This window comes from Lepidochelys kempii, chromosome 8, assembly GCF_965140265.1.
Source record: "Lepidochelys kempii isolate rLepKem1 chromosome 8, rLepKem1.hap2, whole genome shotgun sequence".
NCBI classification, from domain to species: domain Eukaryota; kingdom Metazoa; phylum Chordata; order Testudines; family Cheloniidae; genus Lepidochelys; species Lepidochelys kempii.
The window spans coordinates 72533303-72553734 of NC_133263.1; the positions used below are offsets into that span (position 1 = coordinate 72533303).

The 20432-nt window shown below is 41.4% G+C and overlaps 1 protein-coding gene across 6 annotated transcripts in view; it reads right to left on the reverse strand.

Moving 5' to 3' along the window:
- Window positions 1–20432, reverse strand: part of PTBP2 (polypyrimidine tract binding protein 2) — an 89113-nt gene that overhangs the window by 12587 nt on the left and 56094 nt on the right. For all 6 annotated transcript variants that reach the window (XM_073356969.1, XM_073356968.1, XM_073356967.1 and 3 more), the window contains one exon: window positions 10586–10781. In XM_073356969.1, the coding sequence (XP_073213070.1) occupies window positions 10586–10781 (196 nt within the window). The remainder of the gene's footprint in view (window positions 1–10585; window positions 10782–20432) is intronic.

The following is a 20432-nucleotide window of genomic DNA, read 5'->3' on the forward strand; positions in this document are numbered from 1 at the left end:
ACCAGGGGCTTTTCTTGCAGCCACAGCCTCCTGGGCTGGGATGGGGGGAAAAATAGCAGCCCCTCCTCCTCCCTGTTGCTCCAGGACGCACCACCTTGGTGTTGATTGCTGGGGCCACCAGTAGGGGTTCGGCCCTGGCCCCCCCCCCCAAGACTGTTGGGGCACAACACTGGAGGAGCAGGCAGCAGATGAGTTCCCCACCTTCCCAGGGGTTGCGGGACTCAGGCATTGGCTTCAGCCCTCAGGTAGTGGGACGGCAGGCTCTGGCTCAGGGCTTCAGGCTCCAGCCACATGGCTTCAGGCTCCATCTGCCGACCACGGGGCTTCAGGCTCCAGCCCCCTGCTGCCTCTCTTGCCCCCCAGCAATCCTTCTCCATTGCCCCTGCCCCCCTCTACCTCCCCTGACCCCCCATCTAGGGCTTAATTTCTCCCCCGGCTTGCCAGGGCTAAGTAAGGCTGCTGTGAAAAGTGATATTAACAAACATACAAGTATCACTTTTCACAACAGACTTACTAGCTAGCAATAAATAAATTACACTGATTTGGACATGTATATATGCATAGTTATTTGTTCTTCCTAACGCATTTTAGGAAAAATTGCCTGAGCGGCCACCAGTAAGAGTTGGTGGCAGCGCTCTGAGGCCACCAAAAAGATTTGTCCTGAGAACCCTTCCTCTAAAGATCCACATTCTTAAGTCTTGTGTCCTCACACATGCACCTTCAAGAGCTGACTAGCAAAGCTTGTATTATAAAGTTTAGAATCCCTCAGATGGAAACAATTAAAGCATGTGTCTCAGGAGACATACATAGCACGTCATAGCCTTTTATGAGTAATTCTTTTTTTCAATCTAAAAAGATCTAGGTTTCTGGGGAATAAAATGGAATTACAACTCAAACAGGGAGCAGGATAAATGAATCAATCTATAGGAGGACCCTCCAAATAAAAGCAAGTTCTTTCTAAAAAGGTGACTATCTTTTAATAATCTCTATAAACGAAGAATGAAATGCTTGAAATTTGTCCCTATTAATGATTTAGACCAATCAATAAAAGAAACACCTTATTTTTGCTTTTATTGGTTAAAACTGGCACAAGAGATAGCCACAGTCTAGAGGAGAAAGGGAAATAAATATTTAGCAAGAATAAATTAGAGTCTGGATGATGTGGCGGATTGATAATAGAATACAAATTCACCCTATTGCCCCTGATTCAAATCTGGCCTGCGTAGGTAAGCAGTTGTCAGTCCAAACCGCGCTGGACAGCTTTTCCAAATAAAATAAGCAATCACAATGAAATCATTTTTAGCGATCTCATCAGTGAGGCTCCAAGTTTGTCACGGAGGTCATGGATTCCGTGACTTTTGCAGAGGCCCCTGCGGTTGGCCTGGGTGCTGCCTGAGCAGCTCAGGCAGCCCCTGGGCCAGTCGCACTGGCAGCTGCTGGGGCAGTCTCAGGCCCCCCTGCCCCCAGCAGCAGAAGTTTGAGTGTGGAGGGACTCAGGGTACTGCTATTCTACAACAGATAATTACACAAAAAATGCCCTTTCAAAACGGTTGCTATCTACTATCATTCTCAATGGAGTGAGGTGAAGAGTTTCCTCTTTCAAAATGGCCACCAACTCATATTGGGAACAACAGAAATGAAGCCAAACTGCCTTCGTGGAAGATGATGGCACCCTATCCAGTCACTTCTTTGTGGTATTCTCTGCAGAACATTATTCTTTAGTCCTTGTTGAAGTAACCAAGTTATGCAGGATGATGGCAAAAATGAAAATTATTTTCAATAACTACTCTCTGCACAATATTGACTTGACAGGAAGGTTAGGAAGGGGAACTCAGGGGGGATGTGAACAGAGAAATGTGAAGGACAATAGTGAGGAGGAAGTGGTTTGTATGTACGAAGTGAAATATGAAGCTTGGATGTTAGGAGATAATGGCCCTAAAAGTTGGAATAAAGTGAAGGTTTATAATATACATCTTCAAATCATCAGAAATATCACATTGTAACATTCTCTTTGGGATTCTTGTTTAGTGTTCATACATGAACATTTTAATTAAATAAAAAGGAAATTCCCAAATCAGAAATATGTTAAACTAGAGTTAAGGTTGAGAGTAGAGAGTAACTTAATGGTTGAAAACATTACTGGGATGGTCAGATCACCCCCCAAATGAGCATTAAAAACCCAGGATATTTACAGTTAATGTTACCCTTAAAAGAAACCCCAAAAAGTTGAAGTATGAAAATCAGTTAGGGAACTCTGCCCTGCAGTGATACTGATAACAAAATATATAATGTCTTTAAACATCAGTTTATCTAACCTGAGACCACAAACACTATTATGCATTAGTTATAACCGTATAGTTATTGCACAGCATCATTACAGGGTGGAGTTAAGGTTATTTGGATGCCTTTACAGTATGTTTCTATGTCTGAATTTCTTTAAATTTTAACCTTAACTGAATATCCAGTGTTTGTAATACTGGTATGGAGGACAATTATAACATCACTATAATACTTTACACTTACATTACTATATCTAATGAACCTTAACTCCAGTTTGTATCTTGGAATATAGAATACACTGATATTGATCGGATATAACTGCTTACATATCAAAACACAGCTAGTGGTCTTCCCTGTATAGAGGATTTTTCCTATGTATTTTTTTTTCATATCATGTAAAAAATACATGCCACTCCAAAGGAACAACTATTGCTTTTGACAATTCACCTGAAAGCACTCCATTCTGTCCATTAATGAATTTTCCTTCTTTCAAAAGATAAAAGGCTCATTAAAAAGACATCCAATTTAAAATCTCAAGGATTTCTGATCACCTCGCTCCTTCGCGGCAGAGAATGCAGTATATGAATGAATAATCATCTGCCAGGGCCAGGATTATCTTTTTGGATGTCAGGTTTCTAACTGATTATACAGCACAGAGACTTCATCGGTTAGAAGGTTCAGAGAAATTACACATCCAAGGAAAAAAAGTGATCCTTGTTCTGTAGATATTTACAACTGGCTATTCTGAATTATCAAGTAAAAATATTTTGATAAAAACCATGATCAATTTGTAGTATGATACACTGGTAATTAATCAACAGAATAGTATACATGATATGAAGCGAATCTTAATATATTTCAACACAGTGACCCTGCATTCCTGAATTTGCACTTAATCTTTCTAGATTTATGGATAACACATTTTGGGGGTGGAGGGGTTGTTTTTGTTTTTTGCCATTAGAGATGCAATCTTACCAGCTCTTTTTGCTAAAGTATACTTGGGCACAGCACATCAATGTTTTTTAAGTGTACATATATGTTGCATAGTGAGCAGTATTTGTAAACTAACATTTTTATCAGAGAGCTTAGAATCATTAAACAAATTAAAACCTTATAAAATAGAAAAGAAACTGTTTATATTAGGCTAAAAAACATGAGAGTAGTGCTAGGCTTGTGGTTAATTTACTTGACTAGGACTCTCAAGTTCTGGGTTCAGGTCCCAGATTTTCTACAGACTTCCTTAGTGACCTTCTACAAACTCAATAACTCTGTGTTTCACTTTCCCATGGGTTTGGTCTGCCTTGTATACTTATAGATTACCTGTTTGGAGCAAGGATTATGTCTTACTATGTGTTTGTACTATACCTAACACAGTCCTCTAGGCCAGTGTGTGCAAACTACGGTGTGCAAACTACGGCCCGCAGGACCCTCCTGCCTGAGCCCTGAGCTCCTGGCCCGGGAGGCTAGCCCCCCAGCCCCTCCCCTGTTGTCCCCCCTCCCCCACAGCCTCAGCTCACTGCGCTACTGGTGCAATGCTCTGGGCAGCACAGCTGCAGAGCCGCGGCCTGACCCGGTGCTCTGTGCTGCGCAGTGGTGTTGCTGGCTCCAGCCGGGCGGGGCAGCTGTAGCACCGCCAGCCACTGGTGTTCCAGGCAGCGCGGAAAGGCGGCAGGGAGCGGGGGGTTTGGATAAAGGGCAGGGGACTTCGGGGTTGTGGTCAGGGGTGTGGATAGGGGGCGGGGTGCAGTCAGGGTAGAGGTCTTGGGGGGGACATCAGGGGACAGGAACAAGAGGGGTTAGATGGGGCAGGAGTCCTAGGGGGGCCATCAGGGGGCGAGAGCGGGGGGGGGGGCATGGAGGTTGGATAGGGGGCAGGGGCCGGTCCACACCTAACTGGCCCTCCATATAATTTCAGAAACTCGATGTGGCCCTCAGGCCAAAAAGTTTGCCCACCCCTACTCTAGGCACTAGTGTAATACAAATAATACAAAACATATTCCCAAATAAAAAACAGCTTGTCAGTGTCCTAATAAAACCACATGTAGAGTGATACAATGGTTTTCCACTTATACAGTTTTAGATTCTCTACTCCTGGACTTTAATGCTAGTCAGACTGCTAAAACTATATTTAACTTTTGAACAAGTGTCTATTAGGGCTCAACCCTTACATTCAACGTGTGGTTATGAATTAAAACTTCTCTTGTAAAATCAATAAATGATCTTGTGATAAATTCTCAAATATGTAATAAAATGAGCCATTGTGTCAGAATTGAGCCCTTATTTTTCCTATCAGAGTTTGATGATCTTACCCTACCTTCTACTTGTACATATGAAAGTAGCACAGTTTACTGTCTGTTCTAAAAAACGAAACAAAAAAAGGCCCAAGAGTACATTAACATGAGTGTTGCAGGTCAGAGCTGAGGTACATATGTACAGCAGTGTGGAAAAGCTTTGACTGCACCTATAATTATATCTGGCTCAATCCAGTGCAGTTATTCCTTCACTTTTATAAACACTTACTCTGCGAACAGAGCCTGTCATGTTCCCCTTGACAAAAGCCATACAGACTACTAACCGAGTTGACTTTTCCTGAGATATTCAAGATAGGCAGTAGCAGGAAGAACCATCCAAGATTCCACTACAATCAACAAAATGTTTTTAAAAAAGAATTGAGGAGGAGGAGTGAGATAGGACTAAAAAATAGGCAAGATGATTGGTACAGTATTGAAGTTATTCCTGTTCATCATGTTTTCTCACCCCCTCCCATCTTACCATCACCTCCAATGATCTTTTAATTTCTTATTATTTTCTCTCCCTTTTCTATTTCAACCTCAAGTACCTTTACAAAAATGCTATTCATCAATCTGCACACATAGCCATTTAATCAATATCATGATCATTATTCTATCCTAACACCCACTTCATTTTTAAGTCACTTGAATGTGTATACTTATACTGTAAGCTCCTCAGATGGGGACTTTGTTATATATTCTATATTCTATAAAGCACCTTGCTTATCTGTAATAGGGCTATCGATTAATTACAGTTAACTCACGCAATTAACTCAAAAAAATTAATCACGATTAAAAAATGTGCGAGATGTGCTAAACAGTTGTATGCCCCTTCATGCTTTTGCCACCATTCCAGGGGACATGCTTTCATGCTGATGATGCTTGTTAAAAAAAACAAACGTTAGTTACTTAGTGACTGAACTCCTTAGAGGAGAATGTAGGTCTCCTGCTCCATTTTACCCGCATTCTGCCATATATTTCGTGTTATGGCCATCTCGGATGATGACCCAGCACATGCTGTTCATTTTAAGAACACTTTCACTGCAGATTTGACAAAATGCAAAGAAGGTACCAATGTGAGATTTCTAAAGATAGCTACAGCACTCGACCCAAGCTTAAGAATCTGAAGTGCCTTCCAAAATCTGAGAGGGACAAGGTGTGAAGCATGCTTTCAAAAGTCTTAAAAGAGCAACACCGATGCAGCAACTATAGAATCCCAAACCACCAAAAAAGAAAATCAACCTTCTGCAGGTGGCATCTGACTCAGATGATGAAAATGAAAATGATCCAAAGCAATGTGGACTGACGCATAATCAAGCAGAACTCGCCATCAGCAAGGACACGTCCTCTGGAATGGTGGTTGAAGCATAAAGGGACATATGAATCTTTAGAGCATCTGGCATATAAATATCTTGCAACTCCGACTACAACACTGCCATGCGAATGCCTGTTCTCACTTTCAGGTGACATTGTAAATAAGAAGCAGGCAGCATTATCTCCTGTAAATGTAAACAAATGTAAACAAACTGAACAAGGAGGAGGACTGAGTGGGCTTGAAGGCTCTAAAGTTTTACATGGTTTTGTTTGAATGCAGGTTTTTTTTTTGTTTTTGTTTTTTTTCCCCCCACACAATTCTGTGTTTGTAAGTTCAACTTTTATGATAAAGAGATTGCACTACAGTACTTGTATTAGGTGAACTGAAAAATACTATATCTTTTGTTTTTTACGGTGCAAATATTTGTAATAAAAAATAAATATAAAGTGAGCACAGAACACTTTGTATTGTATGTTGTAAAAGAAATCAATATATTTGAATATGTAGAAAACATCCCAAAATATTTAAATAAATGGTATTCTATTATTGTTTAATAGTGTGATTAATTGTGCAATTAATCGAGATTTTTTTAAATTGCTTGACAGCCTTAATAATAAATAATACTGACTAGCTTTTATATAGCACTTTTCACTTGTACATCTCAAAGGGCTTTACAAAGTAAATCTGTACATTACACTCATTTTATAAAAAGAAAAGGAGTACTTGTGGCACCTTAGAGACTAACCAATTTATTTGAGCATGAGCTTTCGTGAGCTACAGCTCACTTCATCAGATGTTTACCGTGGAAACTGCAGCAGACTTTATATACACACAGAAATCATGAAACAATACCTCCTCCCACCCCACTGTCCTGCTGGTAATAGCTTATCTAAAGTGATCAACAGGTGGGCCATTTCCAGCACAAATCCAGGTTTTCTCACCTGGATATAAACTCATTTTATAGACTGGGAAACTCAGGCACAAGAAAGAGACGTATCTTTCCCCAAGGTCATTCAGCAGGCCAGCAACAAAGCCAGGAACTGAACTCAAGGGTCCTGAGTCCCAATCCAGTGACCTATCCAAAAAAATTAACATGGGGGGGGGGGAATTATATAAATCTCCATACTCATGAAATAGATGATGGTAAGGGGAATTTATCATGTACCTAGGTTCTGTTAATTTTCTATTAATTATTAAAATAATTTGGAAAAATCATTTATGGTTTTTAAGATTAAATTTTTAAAAATCAATTTTTCTGTTTGCCAGAAGCTGGGAATGGTGACAGGCGATGGATCACTTGATGGTTACCTGTTCTCTTCAGTTCCTCTCGAGCACCTGGCATTGGCCACTGTCAGAAGCCAGGATACTGGGCTAGACTGATCTTTGGTCTGACCCAGTATGGCCGTTCTTATGTTAAATAATTTTGTCATTAAATAGTAATTTAAATCTTATTAGAATAGGATAGATCTTTTAGAAGTGCCTCAGTCCAGTCTATGGGGGTTTGAACTGTAGAGCACCCTAAATACCCTGTATAGACCATGCTGGCATGAACTAAAAGGTACCTAGTCCGTATTAATATAGTCCTTTTTGAAACAAACAGACTACATCAGTGCCTCATTCAGTGCACAGAATGAACAGTGCTCACAGAGTAGTTTCAATATTTTGTTTTCTCCTCATTGTTCATTGTGTGCCCACATTCCTTCTTTACTGCACACTAATTAAACCCTGCTCTAAAGACAGAATTATCAATTTCCTCATAGGCTTTTCTAAGGCAATCATTACTACAGTATCTGAGTACTTCACATTTATTTTCATTACAGCCTGTGAAATGAGGGATTATTATCCCCATATTACCTATGGGGAACTGAAGCAGAGAGAAATTAGAAGTGTTCACTAATTTTGGGTGCCCAATTTGAGACTCCCAGAACTTGATTTTTTCAGAGAACTTAGCATTCTATATCACTGTATATTTTCAAAGTACAGGTCCCAATGACTTTAATTGCAGGTGTCAGTGCTCAGAAGCTATACAACTCAGACCCTGGGGTCTCAAGTCAGGCACCCAGAAAATGAGGAACACACAATTACTGACCACCGTGGAAAGAAAGGTTTAAGCAATTTGCCCAGCATCACTTGGGAACTCTGTGGCAGGGGAAGGGATATAAACCAATTCTCAAGGGACCATTCAACTGCTTTAACCATAACACCCATTCTCTTTGTTCCTACAATCCCTATCTCATTCATTACATACCTTTCAACTTCTGAAATAAATATGGCAGAGATTCTACAGACAATCTCTTATTACACAACCCTGATTCCTCCCCAGATCAGGTCCACTGAATAAGACAGAAGCCCTCTGGAATAAATGGTATGTGATCATTTAAAGATTGTATCATATGCATGTACACAAGAGGGCCAAATTAAGGTTACACAGGCAACCTTAATTCTGCATTTCCTAACCTCTGACTTGACTTATGCTCAAATAAATTTGTTAGTCTCTAAGGTGCCACAAGTACCCCTTTTCTTTTTGACTTGACTTTGCAACCCTGCTAATGTTCTTTTAGCAGAGTTTTGCATATATGTGTAATCTGCTAGTTTTTAAAAAGCAAACTGAAGATACAGAAATTCAATCACAGAGTTGGACAGACCTTTGCTTCTTGAGCTTCCCTAATCTGGCCTTGTTCTAGTCCTGTCTCTTCCCTACCCCGGCTCCCCATCCCAGTCCCATTCTCCTCAGGTAACCAGTCTGTCTCCACTCATCAAGCTTCTCATTCTAGCTCAGTGGTTCTCAACCTATCTATCATTATGCAGCCCACAATGTGTTATATGGCTGCATCCAATACTACCTATATGGCCCTTAGGATGTCACATGGCTGCAGCTGTGTGCTGATTGGGCCACAGGTGGTGCACGGGCCACAGGCTGAGAACCACTGTCCTGGCCCCAGTCTCATTGCCCAACAAATCCTTGTCATCCTTCCAGTCTGTCTTGGTCCCAGTGTCCCCACACAGCCACTCCCAGTTCTCCCACTTCAACCCTCAGCTCTTTGTTCTCAGTCTCTTTCCCAGCTCCCTGCTTCTCTTCATCCAGTCTTTCTCCTCTCGCTCCCCCACTCACATTCTCCACCCCCAGTGGTGTGATGGCAAAAGGCAGAGCCCTGACACAAAGATCACTCCCTGTCAAATTTCAAGTCCCTGCTCTAAAGTGAGGCTGGGGTGGGGTGGGGTGGGGTGGGGAGCACTAAACTTTCTCAAAAGAAAAGAGCACCAGAATTTTTTAACAAGGCGAAAACAAATGTATTTTCCACTAGCCTTGTTCTCAGAAATGGCTGAGCCATTTTGGCTAAACATTTAAAAATAAACAAACATTCAGTATGAGACAGATATCTGGCATGGAAATTATCAGCCCAAATTATTGAAGTTTGGCCAACTGATAACAGGGTCAGAGCAACTGAAATCAGAAGTGTTGGGCAACCTCAGTAATAGGCGGTGCTGTCAGCTCTGCCTATAACCAAATACTTCAAAACAGAATGAAGCACTTTACGTGAATGGCTGATCTTTCCTTCTAGCTTCCCAACTCCAAAGGAAACAAACAATAAGTGGGTAAGATAATAAACACAGGACAGTTCACTAGGTATTGTAAAAAAATCTCTAACTCCAATCTGAACTCTGCTGACAAAATGAACCCTAAAACTTCAAAGTATAAAGGACATCCAGAACAGGAACTGGGTAATGCTTACTAGTTTATGCAATCATGAAATTTACAGTGTTGATACCAAATTAAAATGATAAAACAAAAACAAGATATAGTGTATTAAAAATTTCTCTCTCAAAACATAAGTACAGTAAGTACTGAATGTATCGCTTCTACCAACAAGCAGAGAAGACCGTTAGAAGCTAGGACATGTTTATCTATGCACTGCTCAGGGAATCTCAGTTGCTTCTTCTGATGGATTCTAATATCTTATCGGCTCTTGAGATTGCATACCAGAGCACTAGAGATAAGAGTGCTGATCTATATAAAGGAAAAAAAATGCAATAATTATTAAAAAATAAAATACTAAGATGGAATTTCTTTATATACATGGTCTCCTTTCTGTTATCTGTTCTTTTATTTCTTTGGTATTTTTATAGAAGTACAGGATGACACTTCTTCCTCAAAGCAACATGTCATCTTTCTTAGTTGAAGAAAATGGACACTGCAAACATGAAAGCAAGCAAAAATTTCATGACCTGCTTACAGTGCCAATAAGGACACAGATTCTGTTCCTGCTGAAATCAATAGAAAAGTTTCCTTGACTTTAACAAGGCCAATATCAAGTCCCAAAGATTTTGCCAAGAGGTGGGCAGGATGAAAGGAAGATACTTTAGGTCATCAACGGTGGAGCAAGTTGACTGACACCAGAACAAAAGGAAGGATGGTTTGGGGAAAGTTAAAAAATATAAGTAACTAGATACCAACTTTTGATAATGTGTACATTCTGTCTTGTTCTTGTTTCTCTCTCATCTATTTATATAGTAAGCTTACAGGGGCAGAAACTGTCTGTCTTACTACAATTGCACAGCGCAACTGAAAACAACCCTAACATATCTTTGGGCTCTACCATAATAACAACATTAAATAATTACAATGATTAATAATAAAAAGACTGCATTTGATTAATTGGGAATGGGGAGGGAAGAGTTTTGAAAATTAAAATCATACCTAGAAGTGAAGTCTCCTTTGCAAATGCTGCAGCAATAGCTGGGTCCAATGCTGGTTGCCCATCACCAGACGGAAGATCAGGTCGAGTATAGTCCCTACTTTTATCATTGTTGTACTTCACATTTAAATTCACCAGTTTGGAAAAATCAATCCGTAGGGTACAGCAAGCATTATAAATATTTTGACCATCTAATGCCTGAAAAAGGAAAATTGTATTTAATAACATAAAATATAGCTTGGTCACAACTGTTGAAGTCTGATAAAAGTGAGCACACATTTGTCCATTTAAACTAAAATTATTTAGTTTAAAAACCCAATAAAGATCAAATTCATTAGGTCATTCCTGGAAGCTTTTTAGTTTCCCTTACCTCGAAAAATTTTGCATACCAAAATACCTGGAGATTTACAGTAGTATTTTAATGCAGTAAAACTTGGGAACTAGTTTGTCAGATCTACTGAATCAACCTTGTTCCCCGCTGCTTGATATTTAACTCAGATTTAATGCAGATATACTGTAAAGTTTTCAAAAGTTAAAACCTACTAAAAACAGTAAAGCATTCTTTTTAAAGGGGCATTAGAGAGAGAGAGATGACTAAATAGAAGGCATTAAAATAATATGTAAAAAGTGGTTATGTGGAGGATCACAGTATTTGCAGTGTTCTAGTAGAATGGTTTTTGTTCTACTGTTGAACAAGAGCAGCAGCAACACTTAAAAGATAAATGAAAGATCTGCTACACCTATTTTAAGTTAATTTTTTAAAACAATTCCTTACTGTTACTGTGGTTCGATATGTGATGCAGCAGTATTCCACTTAGGTATGTGTGTGCCCACCTCATCAGAGCTGGAGAATTTTGCCTAGCAGTACTCGCAAACGGATGGTGTTCGCGCCTTGTGGCCATAATCCTTCCCCGGCTATATGAGGTGGTGCCACTTCGACCCCCCTCAGTTCCTTTGCACAGAACACCCGAAGACTAGACTCCAATGCAGAGAGGACGTAGGATGGGTCATGGAATACATGTCTGCATCATATCTTTAACCATTTCTTCTTCCTCGAGTACACGCAGCCATGTATTCCGTTTAGGTGACTCACAAACAGTACTCAAAAGCGATTGTTAGATGTGAAAGTGTATTCAGGCCAATTTACTTTTTATTAGGATAGATCAAAGTAATTGTTGAACGTATAGTATATATTCAGAGGTTTAAACCTCACAGAAACTAGTGGAATGTTTCTTGTATAGTTTTCACTTATCTATTCCTGTCATAATGTAATAGCACACATTTACATGGTAAATATCCTTGCAAATAAATTACCCATCAAAGAAATCTTGTGAAATGCTAATGAAGGACTTAAGGGCTTTACCAGAAAGTTAATTTCAAGCAAGTGGCCATTATGTATATCAGAAAACTTCAATCTGTGAGGTGCGGAGTAATTTTAGGGGAAGGGGCACAGCTAGGGCCCAGATTAACCCCGACAGGGGGTGGGGAGGGAGCTCCGCCCAGTTCCACTCCTGGCCCCGCGCCCGGGGTCCTGGCAGCCGGCCCTGCCGCAGGCCTTGGCTGCTAGCATTCACCTCGGCCCCCTTACCCCTGTCCGCGCTCCCAGTTCCCTGTGCTGCTGAGATGGTCGGTAAGATGATTCTGGATCCTAGGTAAGTGTTCGGTTACCGGCATGATACTCTCCTCAATCAGAACTACCACAATCTGATTGCCTTCTGGCAGAGCATCCTGGAGTGTGCTCCCCCTTGCTTGTTCACATATACTTTGTGGTGGTATTGTCTGTAAGTATGTGAACCACTGAGCCCAAAATGGTCCAGAAAAGCATAACATTGTAGATGGCCTGAAGTGCCATCAGACTGATATGCAGCTCTGACGTTGACTTTTCAGCAGCCCCAGATGTGCTCCACAGCCCCTCAGGGAGGCCTCGGTGACAAAAGTCCTCGCTGGTGAGGGCTGGACAAAGAACAGCCTGACAAACATCCTCTGGAAGCATCCATCACTGTGAGATGTCCAGGACCAATGGAGGAAGATGGACCAATCTGTCTGAGTGAAGAGTTGGACAGTAAACTGTCCTGAGACACATTTGAAGGGGGTCAAAGATGCAACCTTGCAAACTGGACCAGCTGTGTGCAAACAGACCCAGAGTCCAAGAGCCTCAGGCACATCCGAATTCTTGTGAAAGGCTGAGACTACAGACTGAGGCAAAAGTGGCAAATTGCCTGAAAATTGTCAGTTGGCAAAAATGCTCTCAAACTCTTAGAGAGTCTATAAGGGCAACAATAAACTCAATTTTCTGAATGGGAACCAAAGTTGACTTTCCAGTGTTTAGGATGAGACCCAGATGTTCGAGCAAGTGCATGTAGTGTTGACATGGAAAAGGACTTCCGCTCTAGACACTGCCACTCAGTAAACAGACATCCAGGTAAGGGAAGTTGTAGATTCCTTCCTTCCTGAGGTATCCAACAGGCTAAAGGGAAGCACCACATATTGGAAATGGTGCTCTGCTATGACAAAACAAAGAAATGTTCTGTGGCTTGGCAAAATTGCCACATGAAAACCTGCCAGAAGGTCCAGAGCAGTCAACCAGTCGTTCCAAGACAATGAGGGAGGATATGTCATGTTGAGGCCATGAAGGTCAAGCATCTTCCCCCTCCCTTAAATTTGGGCACCAGAAAGTACCAGAAATAGAAGCTCTGACCCTGGTGTTCCAGCAGAACCCCCTCCACTGCTCCCAAAGCCAGCAGAGAGCAATCCTGCTTGAGGAGCAGCATCTCATGAGAGGTGTCCCTGAATAGGGATGGAGAAGGAGGAGGAGAGGGGAATAAGAACGTAAGAATGGCCATACTGGGTCAGACCAAAGGTCCATCCAGCCCAGTATCCTGTCTACCAACAGTGGCCAATGCCAGGTGCCCCAGAGGGAGTGAACCTAACAGGTAATGATCAAGTGATCTCTCTCCTGCCATCCATCTCCACTCTCTGACAAACAGAGGCTAGGGACACCATTCCCTGCCCATCCTGGCTAATAGCCATTAATGGACTTAACCTCCATGAATTTATCCAGTTCTCTTTTAAACCCTGTTATAGTCCTAGCCTTCACAATCTCCTCAGGCAAGGAGTTCCACAGGTTGACTGTGCACTGAGTGAAGAAAAACTTCCTTTTATTTGTTTTAAACCTGCTACCCATTAATTTCATTTGGTGATCCTAGTTCTTATATTATGGGAACAAGTAAATAACTTTTCCTTATTCACTTTCTCCACACCACTCATGATTTTATATACCTCTATCATATCCCCCCTTAGTCTTCACTTTTCCAGGCTGAAACGTCCTAGTCTCTTTAATCTCTCCTCTTATGGGACCTGTTCCAAACTGCTAATCATTTTAGTTGCCCTTTTCTAATACCAGTATATCTTTTTTGAGATGAGGGGACCACATCTGAAAGCAGTATTCAAGATGTGGGCGTACCATGGATTTATATAAGTGAAATAAGATATTCTCAGTCTTATTCTCTATCCCTTTTTTAATGATTCCTAACATCCCATTTGCTTTTCTGACGGCCTCTGCACGCTGCGTGGACGTCTTCAGAGAAATATCCATGATGACTCCAAGATCTTTTTCCTGATTAGTTGTAGCTAAATTAGGCCCCATCATATTGTATGTATAGTTGGAGTTATTTTTTCCAACATGCATTACTTTACATTTATCCACATTAAATTTCATTTACCATTTTGTTGCCCAATTATTAAGTTTTGTGAGATCTCTTTGAAGTTCTTCACAGTCTGCTTTGGTCTTGACTATCTTGAGTAGTTTAGTATCATCTGCAAACTTTGCCACCACACTGTTTACCCCTTTCTCCAGATCATTTATGAATAAGGTGAATAGCATTGGTCCTAGGACTGACCCTTGGGGAACACCACTAGTTACCGCTCTCCATTCTGAAAATTTACCATTTATGCCTACCATTTGTTCCCTGTCTTTTAACCAGTTCTCAATCCACGGAAGGATCTTCCCTCTTATCCCATGACAACTTAATTTACGTAATAGCCTTTGGTGACGGACCTTGTCAAAGGCTTTCTGGAAACCTAAGTACACTATGTCCACATGTTTGTTGACCCCCTCAAAGATCTCTAATAGATTAATAAGACATGATCTCCCTTTACAGAAACCATGTTGACTTTTGCGCAACAATTTATGTTCTTCTATGTGTCTGACAATTTTATTCTTTACTATTGTTTCAATTAATTTGCCCAGTACGGACGTTAGACTTACCGGTCTGTAATTTCCAGGATCACCTCTACAGCCCTTCTTAAATATTGGTGTTACATTAGCTATCTTTCAGTCACTGGGTACAGTAGCTGATTTAAAGGACAGGTTACAAACCATAGTTAATAGTTCCGCAATTTCACATTTGAGTTCTTTCAGAACTCTTGGGTGAATGCCATCTGATCCCAGTGACTTGTTACAGTTAAGTTTCTCAGTGAATTACAAAACCACCTCTAATGACACTTCAATCTGTGACAATTCCTCAGATTTGTCACCTACAAAAAACAGCTCAGGTTTGGGAATCTCCCTAACATCCTCAGCCATGAAGACTGAAGCAAAGAATTCATTTAGTTTCTCTGCGATTATTATCATCTTTAAAAAGAAAAGGAGTACTTGTGGCACCTTAGAGACTAACCAATTTATCTGAGCATGAGCTTTTGTGAGCTACAGCTCACTTCATCAGATGCATGCCGTGGAAACTGCAGCAGACTTTATTTATACACAGAGAATATGAAACAATACCTCCTCCCACCCCACTGTCCTGCTGGTAATAGCTTATCTAAAGTGATCATCAGGTGGGCCATTTCCAGCACAAATCCAGGTTTTCTCACCCCCCCACACAAATTCACTCTCCTGCTGGTGATAGCCCATCCAAAGTGACAACTCTTTACACAATGTGCATGATAATAAAGTTGGGCCATTTCCTGCACAAATCCAGGTTCTCTCACCCCCCTCCCAAAAACCACACACACAAACTCACTATCCTGCTGGTAATAGCTCATCCAAAGTGACCATTCTCCCTACAATGTGCATAATTAAGGTGGGCCATTTCCAGCACAAATCCAGGTTTTCTCACATCCCCCCCCACCCCCATACACACACAAACTCACTCTCCTGCTGGTAATAGCTCATCCAAACTGATCACTCTCCAAGTTTAAATCCAAGTTAAACCAGAACATCTGGGGGGGGGGGGGGGGGTTAGGAAAAAACAAGAGGAAATAGGCTACCTTGCATCTTTAAGCGCTCCTTTTGTAACTCGATCTTCCAGGGGCCCCACTAGTTGTTTAGCAGGCTTCCTGCTTCTGATGTACTTAAAAAACATTTTGTTATTACCTTTTGAGTTTTTGGCTAGCAGTTCTTCAAACTCCTTTTTGGCTTTTCCAATTACATTTTTACACTTAATTTGGCAGTGTTTATGCTCCTTTCTATTTACCTCACTAGGATTTGACTTCCACTTTTTAAAAGATGCCTTTTTATCTCTCACTGCTTCTTTTACATGGTTGTTAAGCCACGGTGGCTCTTTTTTAGTTCTTTTACTATGTTTTTTAATTTGGGTTATATATTTAAATTGAGCCTCTATTATGGTGTCTTTGAAAAGTGTCCATGCAGCTTGCAGGGATTTCACTCTAGTCACTGTACCTTTTAATTTCTGTTTAACCTCCTCATTTTTGCGTAGTTCCCCTTTCTGAAATTAAATGCCACAGTGTTGGGCTGTTGAGGTGTTCTTCCCACCACTGGAATGTTAAATGTTATTATATTATGGTCACTATTTCCAAGCGGTCCTGTTATAGTTACCTCTTGGACCAGAACCTGCGCTCCACTCAGGACTAGATCGAGAGTTGCCTCTCCCTTTGTGGGTTCCTGCACCAGCTGCTCCAAGAAGCAGTCATTTAAAGTATCAAGAAATTTTGTCTCTGCATTTCATCTTGAGGTGACGTGTACCCAGTCAATATGGGGATAACTGAAATCCCCCACTATTACCGAGTTCTTTATTTTGATAGCCTCTCTAATCTCCCTTAGCATTTCATCGTCACTATCACTGTCCTGGTCATAGAATCATAGAATATCAGGGTTGGAAGGGACCCCAGAAGGTCATCTAATCCAACCCCCTGCTCGAAGCAGGACCAATTCCCAGTTAAATCATCCCAGCCAGGGCTTTGTCAAGCCTGACCTTAAAAACCTCTAAGGAAGGAGATTCTACCACCTCCCTAGGTAACGCATTCCAGTGTTTCACCACCCTCTTAGTGAAAAAGTTTTTCCTAATATCCAATCTAAACCTCCCCCACTGCAATTTGAGACCATTACTCCTCGTTCTGTCATCTGCTACCATTGAGAACAGTCTAGAGCCATCCTCTTTGGAACCCCCTTTCAGGTAGTTGAAAGCAGCTATCAAATCCCCCCTCATTCTTCTCTTCTGCAGGCTAAACAATCCCAGCTCCCTCAGCCTCTCCTCATAACTCATGTGTTCCAGACCCCTAATCATTTTTGTTGCCCTTCGCTGGACTCTCTCCAATTTATCCACATCCTTCTTGTAGTGTGGGGCCCAAAACTGGACACAGTACTCCAGATGAGGCCTCACCAATGTCGAATAGAGGGGAACGATCACGTCCCTCGATCTGCTCGCTATGCCCCTACTTATACATCCCAAAATGCCATTGGCCTTCTTGGCAACAAGGGCACACTGCTGACTCATATCCAGCTTCTCGTCCACTGTCACCCCTAGGTCCTTTTCTGCAGAACTGCTGCCTAGCCATTCGGTCCCTAGTCTGTAGCTGTGCATTGGGTTCTTCCGTCCTAAGTGCAGGACCCTGCACTTATCCTTATTGAACCTCATCAGATTTCTTTTGGCCCAATCCTCCAATTTGTCTAGGTCCCTCTGTATCCTATCGCTCCCCTCCAGCGTATCTACCACTCCTCCCAGTTTAGTATCCTCTGCAAATTTGCTGAGAGTGCAATCCACACCATCCTGCAGATCATTTATGAAGATATTGAACAAAACCGGCCCCAGAACCGACCCCTGGGGCACTCCACTTGACACCGGCTGCCAACTAGACATGGAGCCATTTAGATATGGTACTTGTGATAGAAATTTTGTCTGCTACACATAGAATCCCAAAAGCCTTCTAATGTGGCTTGTGGAGAAAGACCTCACTAAAACAGACAGGCATATACAGAAAAAGTGCCAGGAGAACGATTGGCTCAACAGGGAGGAATTCAGTCCCCATCTTTGGAAGAAATATTGGATGAACTAGCAATACCAACTGTACCTCTTGATATTTGGTATAAGGTAGATCCAGTCATTACAGCTGAAAGCTTACCCACTTAGCAAGCGAATGCCACTGCCACCGGGAAAGTTACCTTCCACATAAAAAAATAAAAATCTTGATCTCACAGACAGAGAAATGGCTCAAAATCAGCTATCATTAGCTATGTCCAAACCACAGTAATATGCCACACACACAAAAAAAAGGGGGGAGGGAGGGAGAAGGAGTTTCAAATGTGTAAAGCCTTATATTAATCTGACGACTATGGGTTGCAGATAGATTTCCTTCAACTGGCTTACAATGGGCAGAAAGAGTTGTCATATTAAGAGAAATACAACTAGACTTTAATCCAGAAAGACAAAGGTAGTCAGGCATGTATGGAGGGTATTTGAAAGCATCCATATGTGCTTGTTTGTATTTTCAACTTAGAACTGCAATTCCTCCTGCCACCACCTGAAAGCGTAAGAACAACTTGAAGCATGGTTTCAGAGTAACAGCCGTGTTAGTCTATATTCACAAAAAGAAAAGGAGTACTTGTGGCACCTTAGAGACTAACCAATTTATTTGAGCATAAGCTTTCGTGAGCTACAGCTCAGAACACTGAATCTTAGGAGTTCCTTCTTGCCAGGAGTGAGGCAAAGAGAACATGATGACCCCTTGCAGCAGACATGAAAACTGTAACTGCTTGGGGCAGTGTGGGGCACCTTCAAGAATACTGAAATCTTATCTCTTCTGAGGTTAACAGAATCTTTCCTAGTACTGGTGGAGAGCACAGGTACTGATGATGGCAAATATGGTCATCTACTGGTATCATATGGAGAAATCCTTGATCCAGGAACCACTTGTAGCACATGTTCTTCTCCACGAAAATGAGAAATCCAAGACAAAGCCTGCTTTTGCATCTACTATGCTTCCTGACACAGGAGCTGCAATCCAGAGCTCCTTGCTCGCTTATACAGAAATAATAGCCTATTTAAAAAAAGATCACCTTTAGGATTCTGAATGTCTGAAAATCCTTAGTCCATTCCATGGTGACATCTCTTACCCATTATAAAATTACATTAGTTAAAACTGGAAGTCTAGTTCTAGCAGAAGAAGATCCATAGACTATCATCAGGGCAAGTTGCCCTGAAGTTATTCAGATGGGATGGGAAAGTCCCTCTGGAACTTGCTTCCACTACGATTTAGGTTTTAATGAGGTTATCCATATGGAGATATGTCATAAGCACTATGTATACAGCTAGGGACAACCATAACACTCATAAGTTTGGTTCAAAATGACCAGCTATGACAAATAATCTTTACTAGACATATGATGTCCTCAATAGGTCTCTGAGGGACAACCTGGGACTTAAGAATTCAGATAGGGATGCCAGAACCATGGTGTTGACAAACTATTTTTGGGGGTCGTACATGGCAGTATCCTTGAATTAGCTCATCATCCGGAAAGGGAGACATATGCACTCCAGCCTGGCTCCAGGTAGGCCCTGACTACTGTCATTAAAATATGGAATACTCATACAAGTCTCAATGCCAATATAGAGAACTGGCAATGCTGTTCCTCTATAAATGTAAGGGTATTTCTACATTGCAATTGGATTCCCCCAGCTGGCTGTGCCATCTGACTCGTCCTCAGGCTAAAGGGCTCTTTAACTGTGGCACAGACGTTTGGGCTTGGCTGAAACCCAAGCTCTGGGTCCCTCCCCCGTTACAGGGTTCCAGAGCCCAGGCTACCGCCTGAGCACAAACATCTACATTGCAATTAAGCAGCCCCTTAGCCCAAGTCCCATGACCCTGAGTCAGCTGCAGTGTAAACGTCCCCTCAGACAATGTTTGTGACTGAAAAGTATCACTTTGTGCATGTCAGCATCTGAAAGGCATCTGCAAGGTCCAGAAGTCTTCCTCTAAAAGAAGCATGATAGTTTAGAGTACACCAGAGTCTTGTCTCAGTGTTTTTTTCCTCTGCCCAGACGTAGCTTCCTGCATTCTGCTCAAGGTAAAGTTTGTGCTATCTTCACTTCATTTGCAGATACCATGATCCAAACCAGAGGCGGTGATAAAAACATAGATCAGCATGTCCAGAATCTATTCGAAGAGGAAATGACATTTTCCAGGAAAACAAGTGGTAGGGGAATGCATTTTTCACTATTTATGTTATCTATCTGAATGAGTGAAGTTCCATCGGGCCAGAGGCTTCATAGCACGCATCCTTGTTAATATCTCACTATTTTCTTCAGAACACTCAGATAAATACCATCTCTTCCAAGTACTTACATCACTTAAGTTTTTCAAATTGCTCTTTAACTTCCTTACTAAGTCTTCAATTTCTCTTAAGGTCACATTCTCATTTCCTTTGAAGTCTGCCACTGGAAAATTAATTTCCCATTATCTTCTATAGTAAGAATGATGGAAAAATCATTTAACAACTTCACTATCTCATCATGCTTTTCAACTGACCCCCATGCAGCCCACTAGTTTTTTTTAGAAGGCCTAGTCAAACAGTCTTCTCACTTCTAATGTACTTCAAATGTATTTAAATAGGGA